The following is a 19639-nucleotide window of genomic DNA, read 5'->3' as shown; positions in this document are numbered from 1 at the left end:
TAATTAGGAGAAGTTATCATAAGTACATGGATGGAAGGGGTATGGGGGCAATGGTCCAGGTGCAGCTCAAAGGGACTCGGCAGGATAATAGTTCAGTGTGCGCCAAAGGATTTGTTTCTGTGCTATGACTCTAACTTGCTTCTCTTGCAGGATTTTGGTGAGGAACCTGTTCAACTGCAGCTGTGAAATTCGCTGGATCCAGCTGTGGCAGGAGACAGGCGAGGCGCAACTGGAACAACAGCAGCTGTACTGCAGAACAGAGGGGGCCAACATCCTCATCTCTCATATGAACATCACACAGTGTGGTAAGCATTCCTGAACAAAGAAAGCAGAGGTCCTTTAGAGAAACCGCAGAAGCAGAATCGGAAGCTGGTTTATTACCCCTTATATGATGTGAAATAATGGATGATAGAACAATGGAGAACTATGTAGGAGGGAAGAGTTAGATTGATCTTAGCATAGCTTAAAAGTTGGCAACCAGTTAGAATACTCTCCACCACACATCCATAGAAATTTACAGGAGTCTTTGGTGATATACCAAATAAGGGTTTTACTGAAGCATGGTGACTGATGGAGGAACTTGTGGTCTGTTTGCAAAATCCCACAAACACTTTTGCCTTTAGTGATGTTTGCTGGGGGACTCTGGGGAAAATGCTCCTGTTCGTTAAACTAATGGCATGGGATGTTTGTATCCATTCTAGAATATCTCAGCTTAATGTCTTGTCTGAATTACGGCACTTCTGACAATGAGATATCTCTTCAGTATTGCGGTCAACATTGACTTCTTTCTTTTTCTGTTCGGATGGTTTTTGAACTCAGAAATATCTGGGTCAGCACTCTACCACCACCAGGTTCAGGAACAGTTATTAGCCCTCAGCTATCAGGCTCTTGAACCAGAGGGGATAACTTCACTCACCCCAATAGTGAACTATTCTCTTCATCTCACATTCTCAATATTTATTGCTTATTTATTTATTTACTGTTATTATTCTTTTTGAACTTACACAGTTTGTTGTCTTCTGTGCATTGAGAGAGGGCAGTCAATTTTGATTCTATTTTATTTCTTGTTTTACTGCGAAAGCCCACAAGAAATTGAATCTCAGGGTTGAATATGGGAACATATATGCACTTTGATAATAAATTTACTTTGAAATTTGAAGATTGATATTGATTGTGTTGTTCAATGCTGACAATCAAACAGTTTATAAAGCTAAAGCCCATTATAAGGGGTTACTAGAAGTACCACCAATCCATCCTAGCACAGCAATCCTACAACAAGGACTCACCAGAGCTACTGGACTCATGTTCTCTAATTCCATTTGACTGGCTTTTAATGATCGGTTGTTTACTGGACCAGTGTTTGATCACTGCCCTGGTGCATTGTGGTGAACAGGATTGTTCAGTCGATATGAGGCTTAGCTGTATTTAACTAGCTCCCCAAGAAGATGATAGAACTCACGAGAAAGCCAAAGAAAAAGCAGATAATGGATTCCTGCTGGTGACTGGCCCAACTCCAATTTATCTGAAGTCATTTGTCACATGAGTAAAATTCAAATTATTTCCAAATTCAAATTAAACACCTTTAAAGAAACAGCACGGGGGCATTTTCGTTCTTCACTTTTCAATTTGAATTGATGAATAATTCAAATTAAGCAACTTTGAATTAGTAGGATCTGACAATATCTGCATAACTGATTTGTACAACTAATCTAAATTCTTCTGTTGTCTTTAGCTATAGGCACTTTTTTTCTGTTTTTCTCTGTTGTTTGTAAGTCATGCAGGTTTACTGTGATACTGGTTATCACCAAGGGTCCAAGAGGACACTCACAGCAGAGCTCAACAATTCTCTTCGGTCTGATGTCACCAAAATCAATGCCTGCTTAAGTAGCTCATAATGGGAGAGCAGTCACGTTGTGCTTGCAAGCATTATTAAAAATAAATGATGGGGAGTCGCATAAACAGTTGTTTGACAATAGGAATAAAAGGTGTGTATTAAAGGACTGATGAGAAGATATATAGAACCAGGCACATGTAAGGTATTTATTTCAGAAATGGGCAACTTGACAGGTGAAAGTGTGGTTGCTAATGGGGAGCAGCCAACTTTGACTTTAGTTACAGTCATAGAGCACTACAGTGCAGAAACAGGCCCTTCAGCCCAACTAACCTATGCTGAACTGTTATCCCATTGACCCATACTAGCCATCCATATCCCTCCCATCCATGAACCTATCCAGAGTTCTCTTGGATGGGTTGATGGGGCTTCTGTTAACCTCTAATAACAACTGGGCTTGTGATGCCTGAGTCTGAGCAGTTCTGTTATCTTAACAGTGTTATTGGAAAAGTGGAAATTGTAAAAATATTGGCGGCAGTGGAGAGCAGAGTTGTCAAGACAAATGTACAATGAGAATGTGTATTAAAATTCTGTCATGTAATGGAAGATAAAGGTTGAACATCACTAAATAGATTCCTCAAAGTTCAAGGTTCAAAAGTAATTTTTATTAACAAAGTACATATATGTCTTCATATATAACCCTGAGATTCATTTCCCTCAGCAAATCTATAGAATAGTACCGAACAGCATCAATGGAAGATCTATCAGCGTGCAGAAGACAACAAACTGCAAATGCAGATATAAATTAATAGCAATAAATAGCGAGAACATGAGATAATGAGATAAAGAGTCGTTAAAGTGAGAACATTGGTTGTGGGAACAGCTCAATGGATGGGCAAGTGGGTGTAGTATCCCCTTTAGTTCAATATCCTAATGGTTGAGGAGTAATAACCATTCTTGAACCTACTGATGCAAGTCTTGAGGCTCTTGTACCTTCTATCTGATGGCAGCAGTGAGAAAAGAGCATGGCCTGAGTGGTGGTGATCTCTGATGATGAATGTTGATTTCCTATGTCTTGTAGATATGCTCAATGATTGGGAGGGTTTTAACCATGATGTACTGGGCCAAATCCATTTCCTTCTGTGGTATTTTCTGTTCAAAGGTATTGGTGTTCCTATACCAAGCTGTGATGCAGCCAGTCAGTATAGTCTGCTCTTCACATCTACAAAAGTTTGAATATAATGTGATAAAATACAAGTTAACCTGAAAGAGACAACAAAAGTACAATAGGTATTGTATAAAAATTTAAGAAATATGAATAAGAGAAATCATTAACTCTTCAAACTGGCTCTGCCATTCATAATATAATGGGTGTTCTTCTACTTCAGTGCTATTTTCGAGCACTATCAAAATATCTCTTGATTCCCTATTGATCCAAGAGATCTATCAACTCAGCTTTAAATAAGCACAATGACTGAGCCTTCATTGTTGTTCAGCATAAAGCAAGGAAGGACTCCCAACCTGGGGTCCGTGGACCCCTCAATTAATGGTAAGGGTCCATGGCATAAAAAAGGTTGGAACCCTGGGAAAGAGGGTTTGAAAGGTTCACCATATCTGAGTGAAGAGATTTCTGAAGCAGTCTACCTCTTAAGAGTGATACCTGGTTCTAGACTTCTCAGTCATGGGGAATATTCTCCCTACATCTGATCTGCCACTACCTTTCTGGGATTTGCAATCTCCTGTCATCATTCTAAACTCTAAGAACTTAGTCCAAGTCTACGTATCTGCTGGTCATACAGCAAACCCCCAACATCCTTGGAAAGACGATAGTGAATCTTCACTGCACTTCCTCTAAAGCACGTGTGTGTATCTGTTTTTAGATAAGGAGCCCAAACCTCCACACTGTAGTGCTCAGCAAGAGATTAAGAGAGAATAGCTATGCTTTTCACACATACAGAGAAACATCGGAACACACAATGAAATGCACTGTTTGCGTCAATGACCGACAACTGGGGGCAGCCATGCTTCTGGTGCCAACATATCACGCTTGAAACTTACTAATCGTAACTCATACGTCTTTGGGACGTGGGAGGAAACTGGAATACCCAGAGAAAATCCATGGAATTACAGGCTGAATGTACAAACTGATTGCAGTCAGTAGCAGGAATTGAACCCTAATCTTACAGCTGGAACTGAAAAGTATTATTTAAATCACTGTGTTACCATGCTGCCCAGCCTATTCAATTGCACGTCTTCCTTACTCATATATTCAGATCCCCTTATAATATGATTTGCCTCTTAACTGCTTTTTTTACCTATATGTTAACCCTGAGGAACTTGTGTGCAAGCTTTGAATATCAAAACTAACCAGTCTATCATCATTTAATAAATAGTCTTCTTTTCTGGTGTGTGCACCATAACGGTTAACTTGTATTTTATTATATTATATTCCAACTACCATGTTCCTGCCCACTCATTCAGTTCTCCCATGTTCTCTTGAAGCGTCTTTATATCTTCCTCCCTTCTCACAAATCCACCTAATCTATTATTGTCAGCCAACTTGGAAATATGACATTTAGTCTCCTTATCCAGATTATTGATATAAATTGTGAAAATCTAGGCCCCAAGTGCTGATGCCTAGCAACCTGACAATGATCCATTTCTTGTGTGCTTTCTTTCCGTTAGCCAATTCTCAATCCATGACCATTGTCACGATCGTTTACAGCAGGGGACTACTGAGTGATCCATTTCTGTAAAAAGCCATGGCCTACAAATTTATCTGAGATCTGTAGCACTGAACATGATATATAGTTCCACTGGTGCATTGTAGTATGCCCCTATGATTCCTTCGGTTCTAGCCAAAGGGAAGACATATGGAGACGAAGTAGGAAGGACTGTCAGTAGTTGTGTGTGTGTTTAGATCTATTGATTGGAGTTGAATTAGACATGTGTTTTGATGTTTGTTGGGCAGGATCTCCAGCTTTTAATTATATCCCTATTGTTTTGCTGGCTTTTATCTAAATTATCCTAATTCTTTGATATGCAACTAAGCTTACAGAACTCTGCCTCTGTTTGATCCCTTTTTTAATACAGAAGCCATGCTTGCTGCTTCCAGCTTTGTGTGGATTCTGCTTTTCTCTTTTACGAGGACATGTGCCATTTAGTATGGGCCATTTGTTAGTGTTCGGTCCTTTTATCGTGCCAGTTCACTCTTCGTCCTGAGGACTGGGTTTGCAGTTTCAAATATTATAATGGGTGCAAACCAAGTCTAACCTCGGTAATGAAAATATTTTAAAATTTGATACATGTTCTTTTCTGATTCAACAATAAGAGATACCTAAAAACAAAGGAGGCACTGTGCATCTGTTAAAGTTCATAAGAAGTTACTTTATTAGAGTCATATGAGGAATAAAATGTAAAAAAGTAATAAAAAATCATTTATAGAGTTGCAAAAGAGATAAAATAATATTAATCAATCACTAAACATCTCACTCTCTCTCCGTCTCTAACTCCTAGCACCAGTTTTGACCCAGTCTAAGAGAAGATTTCAATTTTATCTAGAGAAATTGGCCCTTTTTATGCCCTTTAAGATCCCTTCAAAAAATAATGTATATTTTAACCCAGTACTTTTCCAGACAAATATGTTTTCCACCATTACCGCCCCTCAAGGCTGTAGACTGGCACTCACACTGAGAATCAAAACATTGCTGTGGACTAGTTTTTCTGTACTTTCTCAAAGCGTTCCCACATTAAAGACTGACAGCATTTTGTCTTCAAACTTCCATTTCATATCACAAATTTTAGCATATAACAAGGAGAAATCAAATTTAAATCTTTCCTTCCAGCATCCAGTCACAGCGACCCCAGACATTGACTTCTGATGCAGTTTAAGCAGGAGTTTATTTCATCTGTTCATAGTTCAAAAAATTCCAAGTAAGTTTATTATCAGAGGATGTATATTTCACTATATACCACCCTGAGATTAATTTTCTTCTGGGCATTCACAGTAGAACAGAGATATACAAACAAATCAATGAAAAAAATACACAAACTAAAGCTGATAAACAACTGTAACATTGAATTGGGTTCATGGGTCTGGCGAGTGAGACAGAAAACACTGACTACTAATAAGCATATTAATCATTTATTTACAAACAATAAAAATTCAACCAAACATTCATGTTCCCCAAGTTACAGAAACTACAAAGTTGAGTATCAGCAAATATACTCAGTTAAAAGCAAGTGCAGAGCATACCTTCCCAATGGTTATGTGCACTGCTTGCCTTAAACAAAGGAAGACAGGGCAAGCCCCTTCCATATGCTATTTTATATCTGTGATATTTGAAATTGGACACCAGGTGACTAACCAATGGAAAAAGCAACAGCAGCTTCTAAACTAACCAATCATGATAAAGCTATTTTTGACAGGCAGAATAAGCCACGCCCCCACAGGACTCGCCACCCCTTGAAAGTTGCAGTCATGATGATCCAACCCTCAGACTAGTATGACTCCCATGAACTCCTTAAGTTATATATAAAACACAAGTGTACAATACCCAATTCTGTAAACCCAACAGTCATCTCGCAGCATACTACAGCCTCTCTGTGACACAAAAACCCTCCAGCCCACTCGGAGTGTAATAGCTAATGAGCTGGTCCCCCATTTAATCTTATACACTAGCTCTCAGATGTGATCAACCAGGTGAATGATGTTACCCAACCCATCAGGAATGTAGGGGCAGAATTCTTGACAATAACAGCTCAAGTTCCACCTTCTTTTGTAAGCAGGTAGTCCAAGACCATCGAAATCAGTTCCTGCAACAGTCTCACCGCACTAAACTGAGAAAGGCTATGATAGCTCTCTTATCGACCAGCATAAACAGGGCCCTCATCCGGGGCACTGGGGTGGCATACATACAGCAGTACGTATCAACTGCACCACCCTGTGGGAACAAAGGACAGGACCGGGAACTGCATATCCAGTAAGTGCCATTCAGCGGCCAGCTTCACAACACCATCTGTCACAGCCATCCCAGGATGCTGTTCTGCCTTACACCTTGCACCTGTACTCAACATCTACACCAACACTCTGTCAGGTGGGGAAATCACACTGAGAGTCAGGACCATCCAATTAAACAAATGGTACATGGGGAAATACCAGTCCTTAAAGCACTTACACCGCCAGGGCTATTAAGGCCCAAAGCCCTTAAGGCTGTTTACAGACTCTGGATCGTGGTTGACTGCGATAGATTACTCCCTCTCAGCTCCCCCAGAACAGAAAGCCAAAACCTGAGAAACCAGATAATATCCCCAATAGACTTTTTCCTTATCAAAGGTATCAATATCAGCAGCACCCCTTCCATAATGTTGTAAGGAATCCTCATACAAATTCAGTAATCTGACCCATTGGTCTGGTGTGCAAACTCAAATGCAATCCCCAATAATGTATTATAGGATCTCTTACCACAAGTCAGCGTCCACCACTTTACCATTCTGTATTGCAAGGAAATACAAATGCACTAGCTATTGATTGGTCACTGGATATTAAGAAAACACAAAATCACCAGAGCTACTAGAATTGCTTCCCAAATGCTTATGCCCCTCTAAAATATGGGCACTTCATACATGGAATAAAGTTGCCCAAAATTTTACCCTACCAACTGAAATTTCATCTGGCCAGTATGAAATGTGAGTTATCCCTAAAACTGATTGCATTGAAAACAGGTAGCACGTAACAGATTAAGAAAGCAGGAAACGAAGTAACAGATTAGAACAAAACACAAAGCCTAGGCTGCACTCCTCTTCTTTAATACTTTTTATGGAACCGCAAAAACGTAAAACTGGCAGTTGATTTCTCATAGAGAAGTAGCACACTTATCAGAGAATAACTGAGAAGAGAGAAAAGAACCAACTGGGAGGCACCCAATGCATTCACAGAATCTCTCAAAGGCAAAGCCCTCATACACACACACACATGCACATACACAGACACACAAAAGCAAACTAACATGAGTGTCCACACCTCACATTCCTCTGCATTCAAATCATTCACGTTCTACTTACAGGGAAGAGGAATGCAGGTCAAATGACCTCCTCCCTATAAGGATGAGACGCAAAGGAGCTAACCACCCCCTGATTCCCACTGCTGCCAAATGTTAGCCAGGGTCCTTTGTAGGGCATCCTGAATGGAAAGCGAAGAATCTGGCAGAGGACTTTAAGAATAAACCTTCCCTCTCAACAGTCTCCCTTTGTTGGTTCTCCAGAAAGTACGTCCTCGACATTGCATTGAGGGTGGGGGTATGAACCCCACTTACCTGCTCCCCAGGACTCCAACTTTAAGCTACATTAAAAACATTTCTTTACAGGATATGCGGGATCCCCCGCTCCCCATCTGTTTATCCAACATCCATACCTGGCTACATGCACCCTCTTCTACATACTCTAAACCTTGTAATAATTGAATGACTGTACTAGTAGGATGACCAACAGCCGGTGCTATTAAAGGCAGCACTACCCCTTTTATTTGGGAAGTCACTGCAATAACCACTTGTCCTATCATTCCAAAGGTTAATTCCACATTCACAATCGCAGTATAATTCTGTCATAAGAGCCCATTGGCATAGAACTTTAGTGCCCCCGTCCTCGATTGTGCTCCATTCCACTTGGGGTTTTAAATTCCATTCAGTGAGAGTGGGGTACTAAGTTTAACTGTTGCTGTTACACGAACCCACCGTGATACATTGTGCTCAAGTGAAGCAATCAGCGTTCTCAAGGCATTATTGATCATGTGTTGGGATGATAGGCTCCCTAAAGCACCCATCTCTCTGTTGGATAAATCACTCCAGTACCCTGCTCATCCCCATATCCTCGATAACCATATAGCCAAAGACTCCCCAGCCATTTGCTGTGCCTATCCCATAAACTCCACTATTTCCTTAGCAGAGAATTCTCTGATCTCTGACGTCTCTAAGGTGCCCATTGTACCATCGCCCATAAATTCCTGATTCTCCTCCGCCTCCCCATCTTTAGAGCAAGAAGCCACGGGTCAGTGCCCCATCTGAGAATGCGTGGTCACTGCTCTGGCCTGTATTGTTTCAGATACGCAGGGGAGAAGGCAATCTTTTTGAGGATTAAAACGAGGAGTCCATGCTACCTTCTCTCCCTCATTTTCATCATCCAGCCAGATATCTCCATCCCCCAGCCCCAGAGTAGGATCATCGCCCCACCTCATCACGGCTTCAACCTTAACAGAGTTGCCAGCCTGCTTGGCGCACAGCATCTAAATGTTGTAGCTTCCTTAGCTGGCAAGTTATCTCTATATTCTTATCTTCTAACTTTGCAGCCCTTGTCTGGGCCATCAACAGTCATTCTCTTGGAATAATACAGCGCTGGTTTATGTCTTCCAATTCATTCTTAAGACCTGTCATTGTTTTATATTGATGTCTTATAATCACTGCAAACAGCCAGAAAGCATCCCGCCAACTATACTTTCTCCTGGGAACAGAGAGGATGGAAACAATATGCTGTCCCATTTCAAACCCTGCAAAATCTAACTGGTCTGACCAATATACCAGCATTCCATAACCCATCACTAGGTTAGAAAACTTCCAAAGCCCTCACAATTATCTGTCCACCCTGGGATTCTTCATCTCTTATGGTGAGGGAGTCCTCTCTTTTAAATAACCTTTTAAAGAGATACATTTCTGCTCAAATAGTCATATCCTGCTCACAGTGCCAAAATATAACATTGAATCAGATTTGTGGGTCTGGCAGGTGAGACATTGACTGTGTATGAGTATATTAATCATTTATATGCAAACAGTAAAAATTTGGCTAAACATTCATGTACCCCAATTTACAGAAACTGCAAAGTTGAATATTTAACAAACATACTTAGTTAAAGGCACACACAGAGCACACCATCCCAATGGTTATACATGCCATTGGGAAGAGGGAGCTAGCCCCCTCCATGTGCTAGTTTATACCCAGGATATTTGAAACTGGACACAAGGTGGCTAACCAATGGGAAAAGCAGCCGCAGCTTCTAAACTAACCAATAGAATAAGCTACACCCACCCCTCCCTCCACAGGACAACTACCAATGTACTAATGAAAATAATAAGTAAATAAGTAATATTGAGAACGTGACTCCTTGAGAGTGAGTCCATGGTTTCCGCAGTCAGATGATTCAGGTGAGTACAGTTATGCACACTGGTTCAGGAACTTGATGGTTGAAGGGTAATAACTGTTACTGAATATGCTGGTGTGGGACCTAAAGTTCCTGTATCTCCTCTGCAATGGTAGCAGCAAGTAAAGAGCATGGCCTGGATGATGGAGGTCCTTGATGACGGATAAGATGGATGCTGCTTTCTTGTGGCAGTGGTCCTTGTAGATGTGCTCAATGATAGGGAGGGCTTTGCCTGAGATAGATATATAAAGTCCTCTACTTTTTATAGGCTTTTCTATTCATGGACATTGGTGTTTCCATACCAGGCTGTGATACAACCAGTCAGGATACTGTCCACTGTGCATCTAGAGAAGTTCAGAATCATGATCAGAATCACTGATTAATATCACTGGCATATGTTGTGAAATTTGTTGTTTAGAGGCAACAGTACATTGCAATACATAATAAAACTATAAATTACAATAAGAAGTACATGTTAGAAAAGAAAATTAAATTAAATAAGTTGTGGAAGAAGAGAGTGAAAAAATACTGAGGAAATATTCATGGCTTCATTGTTCATTCAGGAATCTGATGGCAGAGGAGAAGACACTGCTCCTGAAACATTGAACGTGTGTCTTCAGGCTCCTGTATCTCCTCCCTGATGATAGCAATGAAAAGGTGGCATGTCCTGGCTGATGGGGGTGGGGAGGGGGAGCTTAATGATGGATGCTGCCTTTTGAAGGTGTCCTGGAGTGGGGAGACTAGTGTCCACTATGTAGCTGGCTGAGTTTACAACTTTCTGCAGTTTTTTCCGATTGAGCTTTAGAAAGTAAGACCGCCTCACCCTCAGCTTTAATTTCATTTTAATGCAATGCCTTAATTTTAAAACCAATCCTTGGTTTCACACCGTAGAGTTACAAGCATCGAAACAGACCCATCAGCCAACTTACCTACGCTGACAAGATGCATATCCAAGTTTATCCCCTTTGCCTGTATCCTTCTAAACCCTTTATATCAGTGGACCTGTCAAAATGTATATTAAACATTGTAAGCCATACTCTGGCAGATCACTAATGCACATCTATAAACTGCTCTGGCCTTTAGCCTTTCAAGGTGTCTAGATATCTTCAGCTTTGTCTCCTTGCACTGGCACTGTTGGTGGTCATGCCTTCAGCTGCCAAAGACCTGAAACACAGAAATCCCTCCACAAGTAACTTGTTCTGTTTGTAATTGATGCACCATCAATAACTCTTTCTGAGACGTAAAGGCGAGATATCGGCTTTTATTGACTGGAAGAAGGAACAAGCAGTGGTTGACCACCATACTACATCCTGGAGACAGAGAGGCCGGGCTCAGACCTCAATTGCCTTTATACCGGGGTCTGTGGGAGGAGCCACAGGAGCAGTCAGCAGGGGGCGTGTCCAGACAGGTATATGTAGTTCACCACATTCACCCCCCTTTGTTTTAAAAGAGAGTCCCCATGTGGCGAAGTTTCTTACAAGTATATTTACAGGTTAAGTCTATCAGGTGGTCGAATCTGTCGCTGCGATCTACGTAGCACCGGCTGTGATTGCACAGGTGCCGGTGGTGGTGATTGCACAGGTGCCGGTGGTGATTGCACAGGTGCCGGAGGTGGTGATTGCACAGGTGCCGGTGGTGATTGCACAGGTGCCGGTGGTGGTGATTGCACAGACGCCGGTGGTGGTGATTGCACAGGTGCCGGTGGTGGTGATTGCACAGGTGCCGGTGGTGATTGCACAGGTGCCGGAGGTGGTGATTGCACAGGTGCTGGTGGTGATTGCACAGGTGCCGGTGGTGGTGATTGCACAGACGCCGGTGGTGGTGATTGCACAGGTGCCGGTGGTGATTGCACAGGTGCCGGTGGTGGTGATTGCACAGGTGCCGGTGGTGATTGCACAGGTGCTGGTGGTGGTGATTGCACAGGTGCCGGTGGTGGTGATTGCACAGGTGCCGGTGGTGATTGCACAGATGCCGGTGGTGGTGATTGCACAGGTGCCGGTGGTGATTGCACCGGAGACGGTGGTGGTGATTGCACAGGTGCCGGTGGTGGTGATTGCACAGGTGCCAGAGGTGGTGATTGCACAGGTGCCAGTGGTGATTGCACAGATGCCGGTGGTGGTGATTGCACAGGTGCCGGAGGTGGTGATTGCACAGGTGCCGGTGGTGGTGATTGCACAGGTGTCGGTGGTGGTGATTGCACAGGTGCCAGTGGTGATTGCACAGGTGCCGGTGGTGGTGATTGCACAGGTGCCGGTGGTGGTGATTGCATAGGTGTCGGTGGTGATGATTGCACAGGTGCCGGTGGTGGTGATTGCACAGGTGCCGGTGGTGGTGATTGCACAGGTGCCGGAGGTGGTGATTGCACAGATGTCGGTGGTGGCGATTGCACAGGTGCCGGTGGTGATTGCACCGGAGACGGAGGTTGTGCTGGTTCCGGCCTAACTGGAGATGTCAGCCCACTAGGCGTCAGTGATCCCTCACGCGTGTGCGAGGCGCCTGGAATATACGCGTACGAGACTCCCGGTATATGAGTGTCGTGAGGAGTCTGTGTAGGGCTTGGTGTGCACGGTGTCACCTCGGGTACAGGGTTCATAGTTACCGTGGAGTGTTCGGGGTAGTGGTCTGCTGCTCCTGCGGGCGCCAGGTCGAGGACGGAGACCGTGTCCTCCCGCCCATCAGGTAAGACCACGTAGGCATACTGGGGGTTCGCATGTAGAAGGTGAACCCTCTCAAACAGCGGGGAGTATTTATTACTCCTCACATGTTTCTGGAGCAGCACTGGCCCTGGGGACGTCAGCCAAACCGGTAGGGTGGTCCCAGTGACAGACTTCCTGGGAAAAGAGAATAGGCGCTCGTGAGGGGTGGCATTGGTGGACATACATAGCAGGGAGTGGATAGAGTGGAGTGCCTCAGGGAGGACCTCCTGCCATCGAGAGACCGGCAACCCTTTTGACTTAAGGGCTAAAAGTGTGGCCTTCCACACTGTGGCATTCTCCCTCTCCACCTGTCCATTTCCCCGGGGATTGTAACTCGTGGTCCGACTAGTAGCAATGTCCCTAGCTAGCAGGTACCGGCGCAGCTCGTCACTCATAGAGGAGGACCCTCTATCACTGTGGATATAGCAGGGATATCCGAACAGAGTGAAGAGCTGGTGCAGGGCTTTTATGACGGACGTGGCAGTGGTGTCGGGGCAGGGAATGGCAAAGGAGAACCGCAAGTACTCGTCGATAATATTGAGAAAATAGACATTGCGGTCGGTGGAGGGAAGGGGGCCCTTAAAGTCAACACTCAGTCGCTCAAAGAGGCGGGTGGCCTTGACAAGTTGCGCCGTTTCAGGACGGTAGAAGTGCGGTTTGCACTCAGCGCAGATTTGGCAGTCCCTGGTCATCGTCCTGATGTCCTCCAGGGAGTACGGCAGGTTCCGGGCTTTCACGAAATGGTAAAATCAGGTGACCCCCGGGTGGCAAAGATGTGCATGGAGGGCGTATAGCTGGTCGAGCTGTGCGCTGGCGCACGCTCCCCGGGATAGAGCATCAGGGGGCTCATTGAGCCTTCCAGGCCGGTACAGGATATCATAGTTGTAGGTGGAGAGTTCTATTCTCCACCGCAAAATTTTATCATTTTTGATTTTGCCCCACTGTTGGTTGCTGAACATGAATGCAACTGAGCGCTGGTCGGTCAGCAAGGTGAACCTTTTGCCGGCGAGATAGTGCCTCCAGTGCCTAATAGCTTCCACTATGGCCTGGGCTTCTTTCTCCACCGCGGAGTGCCGAATTTCAGAGCCTTGAAGGGTACAAGAAAAGAATGCTACTGGCCTGCCTACCTGATTGAGGGTAGCGGCAAGCGCGAAATCGGAGGCGTCACTCTCTACTTGGAAGGGAATGGTCTCGTCCACCGCATGCATCGTTGCTTTGGCAATGTCCCCTTTAATGCAGCTGAAGGCTGCGCAGGCCTCAGCAGAGAGGGGAAAAGTGGTAGACTTGACCAGGGGTCGGGCCTTGTCTGCGTAATGGGGGACCCATTGGACGTAATAGGAAAAGAAGCCCAGGCACCATCTGAGGGCTTTGAGAGTGGTGGGAAGAGAGAGTTCTAACAGAGGGCGCATACGGTCGGGATCAGGTCCAATGACCCCGTTTTCCACGACATACCCAAGGATAGCCAGTCGGGTGGTTCCGAACACACATTTGTCCCTATTATAAGTAAGGTAAGATCGGCATTTTCCAGCAGCCGCTGGCGCACATACACTGACTTAATTCCTGTAACAAAGGCGTCTCGTACTAGCAGCTCCACATGCTGTTCCGCCATGAGCGTTTTGCAGTCACAAGTCCTGACAAGTGTCTGTAGGGCTCGGAGAAATTGGGCGCTCGACTCTGCAGGCTGCTGCCGTCGGGTAGCTAAGCAATGTCTTGCGTAGACGGTATTCACCGGCCGCAGGTACTGTCTTTTGAGGGCATCCAGTGCCCCTTCGTAGGTCGGCAGGCCTCTGATAAGTGAATAAAATTTTGGGGTGATCCTCGAGAGGAGAATTCGGTGCATAACAGCGGGGTCAGTCGCACAAACCTCCTCCAGGTATGATTGGAAGCATGCAAGCCAGAGTTCAAAGGCAAGAGCTGCTTCAGGGTCTTGGGGGTCCAAATCCAATCTTTCCGGACGTAAAACGGTTTCCATGTTTTAAAACTTCCAGTCAATAAAATTGATGCACCATCAATAACTCTCTCTGAGACGTAAAGGCGAGATATCAGCTTTTATTGACTGGAAGAAGGAACAAGCAGTGGTTGACCACCATACTACATCCTGGAGACAGAGAGGCCGGGCTCAGACCTCAATCGCCTTTATACCGGGGTCTGTGGGAGGAGCCACAGGAGCAGTCAGCAGGGGGCGTGTCCAGACAGGTATATGTAGTTCACCACAGTAATACACACTCTTCTTTTCCCATAATTAAATCCACCTCCAAGTGACCATTAAATATCACTGGACAACGCACACAAAACTGCTGGAGGAACTCATCAAGCCAGGCAGTATCTATGAAAAGGTTGATGTTTTGGGCTGAGACCCTTCACCAGGACTGGAAAAATAAGAGGACAAGTCAGAGTAAGAATGTGGAGGGAGGGGAGGACAAGGTACAGGTGCCGCCCCTTTACAAAGATAGAGCGTTCCTATGAAACCTTTCTTAAGCCGAAATGGCATAAGGCGAAGAACCATTAATTTATATGGGAAAAAATTTTGTAAAAATGAAAATCCTCTTTGTCATGCGAAAACAGGTTACTAATGTAGGTCTTTTGTAAAAGCAAAGTGGCGTAAAGCGAACATTCATAAAGTGGGGACACCTGTAGTAGGTGATGGATGAAACTGGGAGAGGGGGAGGGTGTGATATAAAGAGCTGGGATGTTGATTGGTGAAAGAGATAAAGGTTTGGAATCTGATAGGAGAGAATAGAAGACCATGGAAGAAAGGCAAGGAAGAGGAGCACAGAGGGAGGTGATGGACAGGTCTGACATAAGCTGAGAGAGGGAAACAGGAATGGGGAATGGTGAAGGAGAGGTGGGGTGGGGGCAATTACTAGAAGTTTGAAAAATTGATGTTCATGCCATCTTGTTGGAGGCTACCCAGATGGAATATAAGGTGTTGCTCCTCCAACCTGAGCCTCATCACGGCAGTAGATGACTGGCATGTTGGATAAGTATCATTGCCTACATATCCCCTCATTTAGCCAAGCATTTAAAATTTTTGATAAAGTTCTTGTGCTAAGTCTTTGCTATAAATATGCTATATTAATGGAATTCAATTTTACTCTTTCTCCTCTTCCTCTTTTAGTAACTGGCATCAAATCCATTGAACTCATAAGCAGTACTCATTGTCAGATATAATTGTGATTTTATCCCACTCTTTTTCTGTACAGAGTTGCCAGAAATCAGCGTGAGTCACAGTAACTTGTCGGTGAAGGCAGGAGAGGACGCAGTGGTGACTTGCAATGGATCAGGCTCCCCACTCCCTGATGTAGATTGGAATGTCACTCACGTACACTCCATTGGCATCCACCAGGTAAGAGATAGATAGGCATGCATTTGATAGCACTTTTCATGCTAGCAATGTCCCAAAGAGGCAATGAAGTACTTGGCGTGTGTAGGCTATGAGAATAGAAGAATATTGGCCAATTTGTGCCAATTTCCTGCAGACTAGATAATGATCAGATAATCTTGTTTTCATGATGTTACGGGAACAATTATTATTTACCAAGGCAACTGTTAGAATTTCCCTGACCACTCTTGAAATAGCATCAGATTATTTTACTCTAAACTGAGAGGGGAGGGGGGAGAACTGAACTCCCTGGGTCAAGCTGTCATTTTAGCAATCTTGATAATGCAACCACTCTGGAGTGCCAGCTTAGCTTTTCTGATTATGTCTTGGGAGTGAGGCTTATAGCTACAATGCACTGAGCAATTACTCAGAGGTATGAGTATACCCATTGACCCACAGCTCATATCACTTTCCCTGCTCAAATCTATGCAGCAAGAATTATTTGGACCCAGAGAAGCGTGTTGGCAATTGTGCTCTAGGGCAAAAAGTAAAAGTTTACAAATAAAGACAGGATTGGTTTGTGATTAAGAGCCGTGCAGCAAACATATAGAGTCATAGAGCGCTACAGCACAGCATCAGGCCCTACAGCCCATCTTGTGTGTGCTGAACTGTTATTCTGCTTAGGGTCATAGAGCCGCACCTGGACCATAGTCTTCCATACCTCTCCCATCAATGTACTTATCTAACCTTCTCTTAAATGCTGAAATCACATTTGCATCCATCATTCCCACTTGCAGCTCATTCCATACTTGTACCACCCTCTGAGTGAAGAAGTTCCCCTTAAGTATTTCACCTTTCACCCTCAACCTATGACCTCACACAGCCAGCATTCTGGGCCCGGATACCATTCTCTCTGGTGTGCGTCATTTCTGTGTGAGATTCAGCACTGTCAAAATTGAATGGTGCCATCCAATACTTAAAAGAGGTCCATGTCCCAATGAACGGCCTCTGGATGATCAGGGAGACCTTGGTGCTGCAGCTTCTCGCTGGCACGATTTAGGTTTCAGTTCTCCGCTGTGGAGTTTTGCTAAATCCTCTGGCTTCTTTCTTGTTCTTGGCAATTTCAGGGTTTTCTGGTGGTGTGCCTGGTGGAGAAGGGTGTGTATAGTCCATTACCCTGTGCACCTATGGTGAACCATTCTGGTGGAAGATTGTCAGCTGTCATGTTTTTTGACATTTGATCTTTGGAGTGCTGGATGTGAGAAGTCACAGTAAACAGACATTCATTCAGAAAGCAGCAAAGGAGCCCATTAAAATATAAAAAGTTCAAAAGCTCTACAGTTTGAAAGACAGTAAGAATTCACTGTTTTTCATTGCTTAAATAATCGGGTCATTATCACATCTCTCTCACTTACCAGCAAATCTAATGATGAGCTGTGTTTATTTTGTACAAGATATGGAACAAAATTTATTGTCACTTGGATTCCTAACAGTTTTCAGCAGTCGATGCCTACAGATTGTGTTGGTTGGGGGAAGAGGATAGGTGGGCGGAGGGGAATGACATTGCCAATTTGTGATTAAGAGTTGTGCAGCAGACATATTTTGTCAGAGTGAGGCATTATATTGGCAAATTATATCATTGTTAATGGTTGGTATCCAGGAATAATGTCATGGTCTGTGTTAAGACATTATGACACTGTTGAGCTCACTGTATTGAGGAATGATATTATTGTCCTGGGTCACTGCTGCCAAAGAATACTGTTGTTATTGAGGGCCATTATTGTCAAGGTATGCTGCTGTCAACATGATCTAATGTTGTCAAGGGTCATTGATGTCAAGCGACGATGTTATAATTAAGGAACACAATTGTTGTTAAGGAACATGGCTATTGTCAGGTCATGTTGTTGATGTCAGGGATGAACAGTGTGCTGTAACATGATAGTGTTGAGGGTTGCTAATGTCAAACCATGTTTATGTCCACCATTATCACTATAGGCACGAAGTGCTGTCATTGTCAAAGGAGGTATCTATTGTAGTCAAGAATGATAGCTCTTGAGTTTTGTTACCTGTAGTTGCTGGTTTTGAAGGACACTGGTTTCTATAAGGTAATTATTGCTATGAATATCTGTTGTTGATGGACAGTACTGTCAAGGATCACATTGCTCAGGGCAGCTAGCATAAAACAATACTGCCCAGAATGAAAAAACTATTTGAGAATGTCTATTGAGCTACTATCAATTGCCCGCTGATTAGCCTTCCATGTAACAACATTGTTCTACAGTACTGTGCAAAGTCATAACCTATATATACAGCTAGCTTGCCTAAGGCTTTTACACAGTACTGTATTTGTCAACATGGAGCAAAGAGCAAGTCTATAAATGTTGTGGGAGCGAAGGCTATTGGGCATGGCGAGGGTAGAGCGTCATGGTAGGGGTGAGGGGCAGGTGATGGAGGAGTGTCAAGGGCAGGGGTTAGCATGGGATACCAGGCAAGGTAATTTGATTCCAAACAATTGGTTGTGGTCTTTACGGAAAACCTCTCTGGTGCTACCTGCCTCCTTCCCACTCTCAAGTCCGCAATGGAGACACATATCAGAATCAGGTTTATCATCACTCACATATAACATGAAATTTGTTTTTTTTTTGGCAACAGTACAGTGCAATACATAAAATTATTACGTTTCTGTGCAAAAGCCTTAGGCACCCTAGCTAAATACATGTGTCTAAGAATTTTTCATAGTATTGTATGTAACACGTTGTCTTTAGATTTGTGCCTGCTATCTGTAGAGCTATTGAGTGGTGGCAGAATCAAAGACAGTGAAGGCCAGTGAAATAAATAGCAGCTATCTAACACAAGCAAATGAAAGAATCCTTAGCCTGAGCACGGATTACATCACAGGACACATGATAATCGATGCCTGACAGTGAAATAATTGACAGACAATTAATTGGTGTGAATTGACTAACGTTTTTGTTGTTTGGGAGTTGTCATGTAGTTTTAACAGCTAGAATCAGAATCAAATTTATTATCACTGACATGTTGTGAAATTTGTTTTTTTTTTGCAGTAGCAGCAGTACAGTAGAATACATAAAAATTATAATAAGTTACAATAAGAAATATATATAGTGCAAAAAGAGAAAGGTAGTGAGGTCGTGTTCATGGACTATTTAGAAATCTGATGGTGAGGGGAAGAAGCGGTTCTTACAGCAGTGAGCATGTTTTTTTCAGGCTCCTGTACCACCTCCTTGATGGTAGTAATGAAAAGAGGTCATGTCCTGGATGGTGAGGATCCCCAGTGATGGATTCTTCACTGCAAGCTAACGTGCAAATCCAACGCAAACCAATATACTGATTCCTATCATTCGTGCAGCTCATGGCATGCACAAAGTTTCTGCATTTCACTTGAACAATCCCCACAATTCCAGCAAATTTCGGATATCAAATTGGATCAAAAGCTCCTGTCCATCAGGGAAATCTCAAAGTCTTAATTAATAGCCTGCACTATGCTAACAAGTTTTTGTTCGGTGCGTGTAGCCAGGGCTTGGTGACTCTTGTTGAATTTCAAAGCAATTTTGAAAAGTGCAAAGCTACCACAGCTTAGG

At 43.7% G+C, this 19639-nt stretch overlaps 1 protein-coding gene across 2 annotated transcripts in view; it reads left to right on the top strand.

Moving 5' to 3' along the window:
- LOC140718912 (NT-3 growth factor receptor-like) overlaps positions 1 to 19639 on the top strand; it is an 878600-nt gene that overhangs the window by 434650 nt on the left and 424311 nt on the right. For both annotated transcript variants that reach the window (XM_073033211.1, XM_073033212.1), the window contains exons 5-6: positions 151 to 305; positions 15919 to 16061. In XM_073033211.1, the coding sequence (XP_072889312.1) occupies positions 151 to 305; positions 15919 to 16061 (298 nt within the window). The remainder of the gene's footprint in view (positions 1 to 150; positions 306 to 15918; positions 16062 to 19639) is intronic.

This window comes from Hemitrygon akajei, chromosome 30 (genome assembly GCF_048418815.1).
Source record: "Hemitrygon akajei chromosome 30, sHemAka1.3, whole genome shotgun sequence".
Taxonomy (NCBI): domain Eukaryota; kingdom Metazoa; phylum Chordata; class Chondrichthyes; order Myliobatiformes; family Dasyatidae; genus Hemitrygon; species Hemitrygon akajei.
Note: the sequence above shows the minus strand (reverse complement) of the source record. Positions and strands in the feature narration are given on the sequence as shown.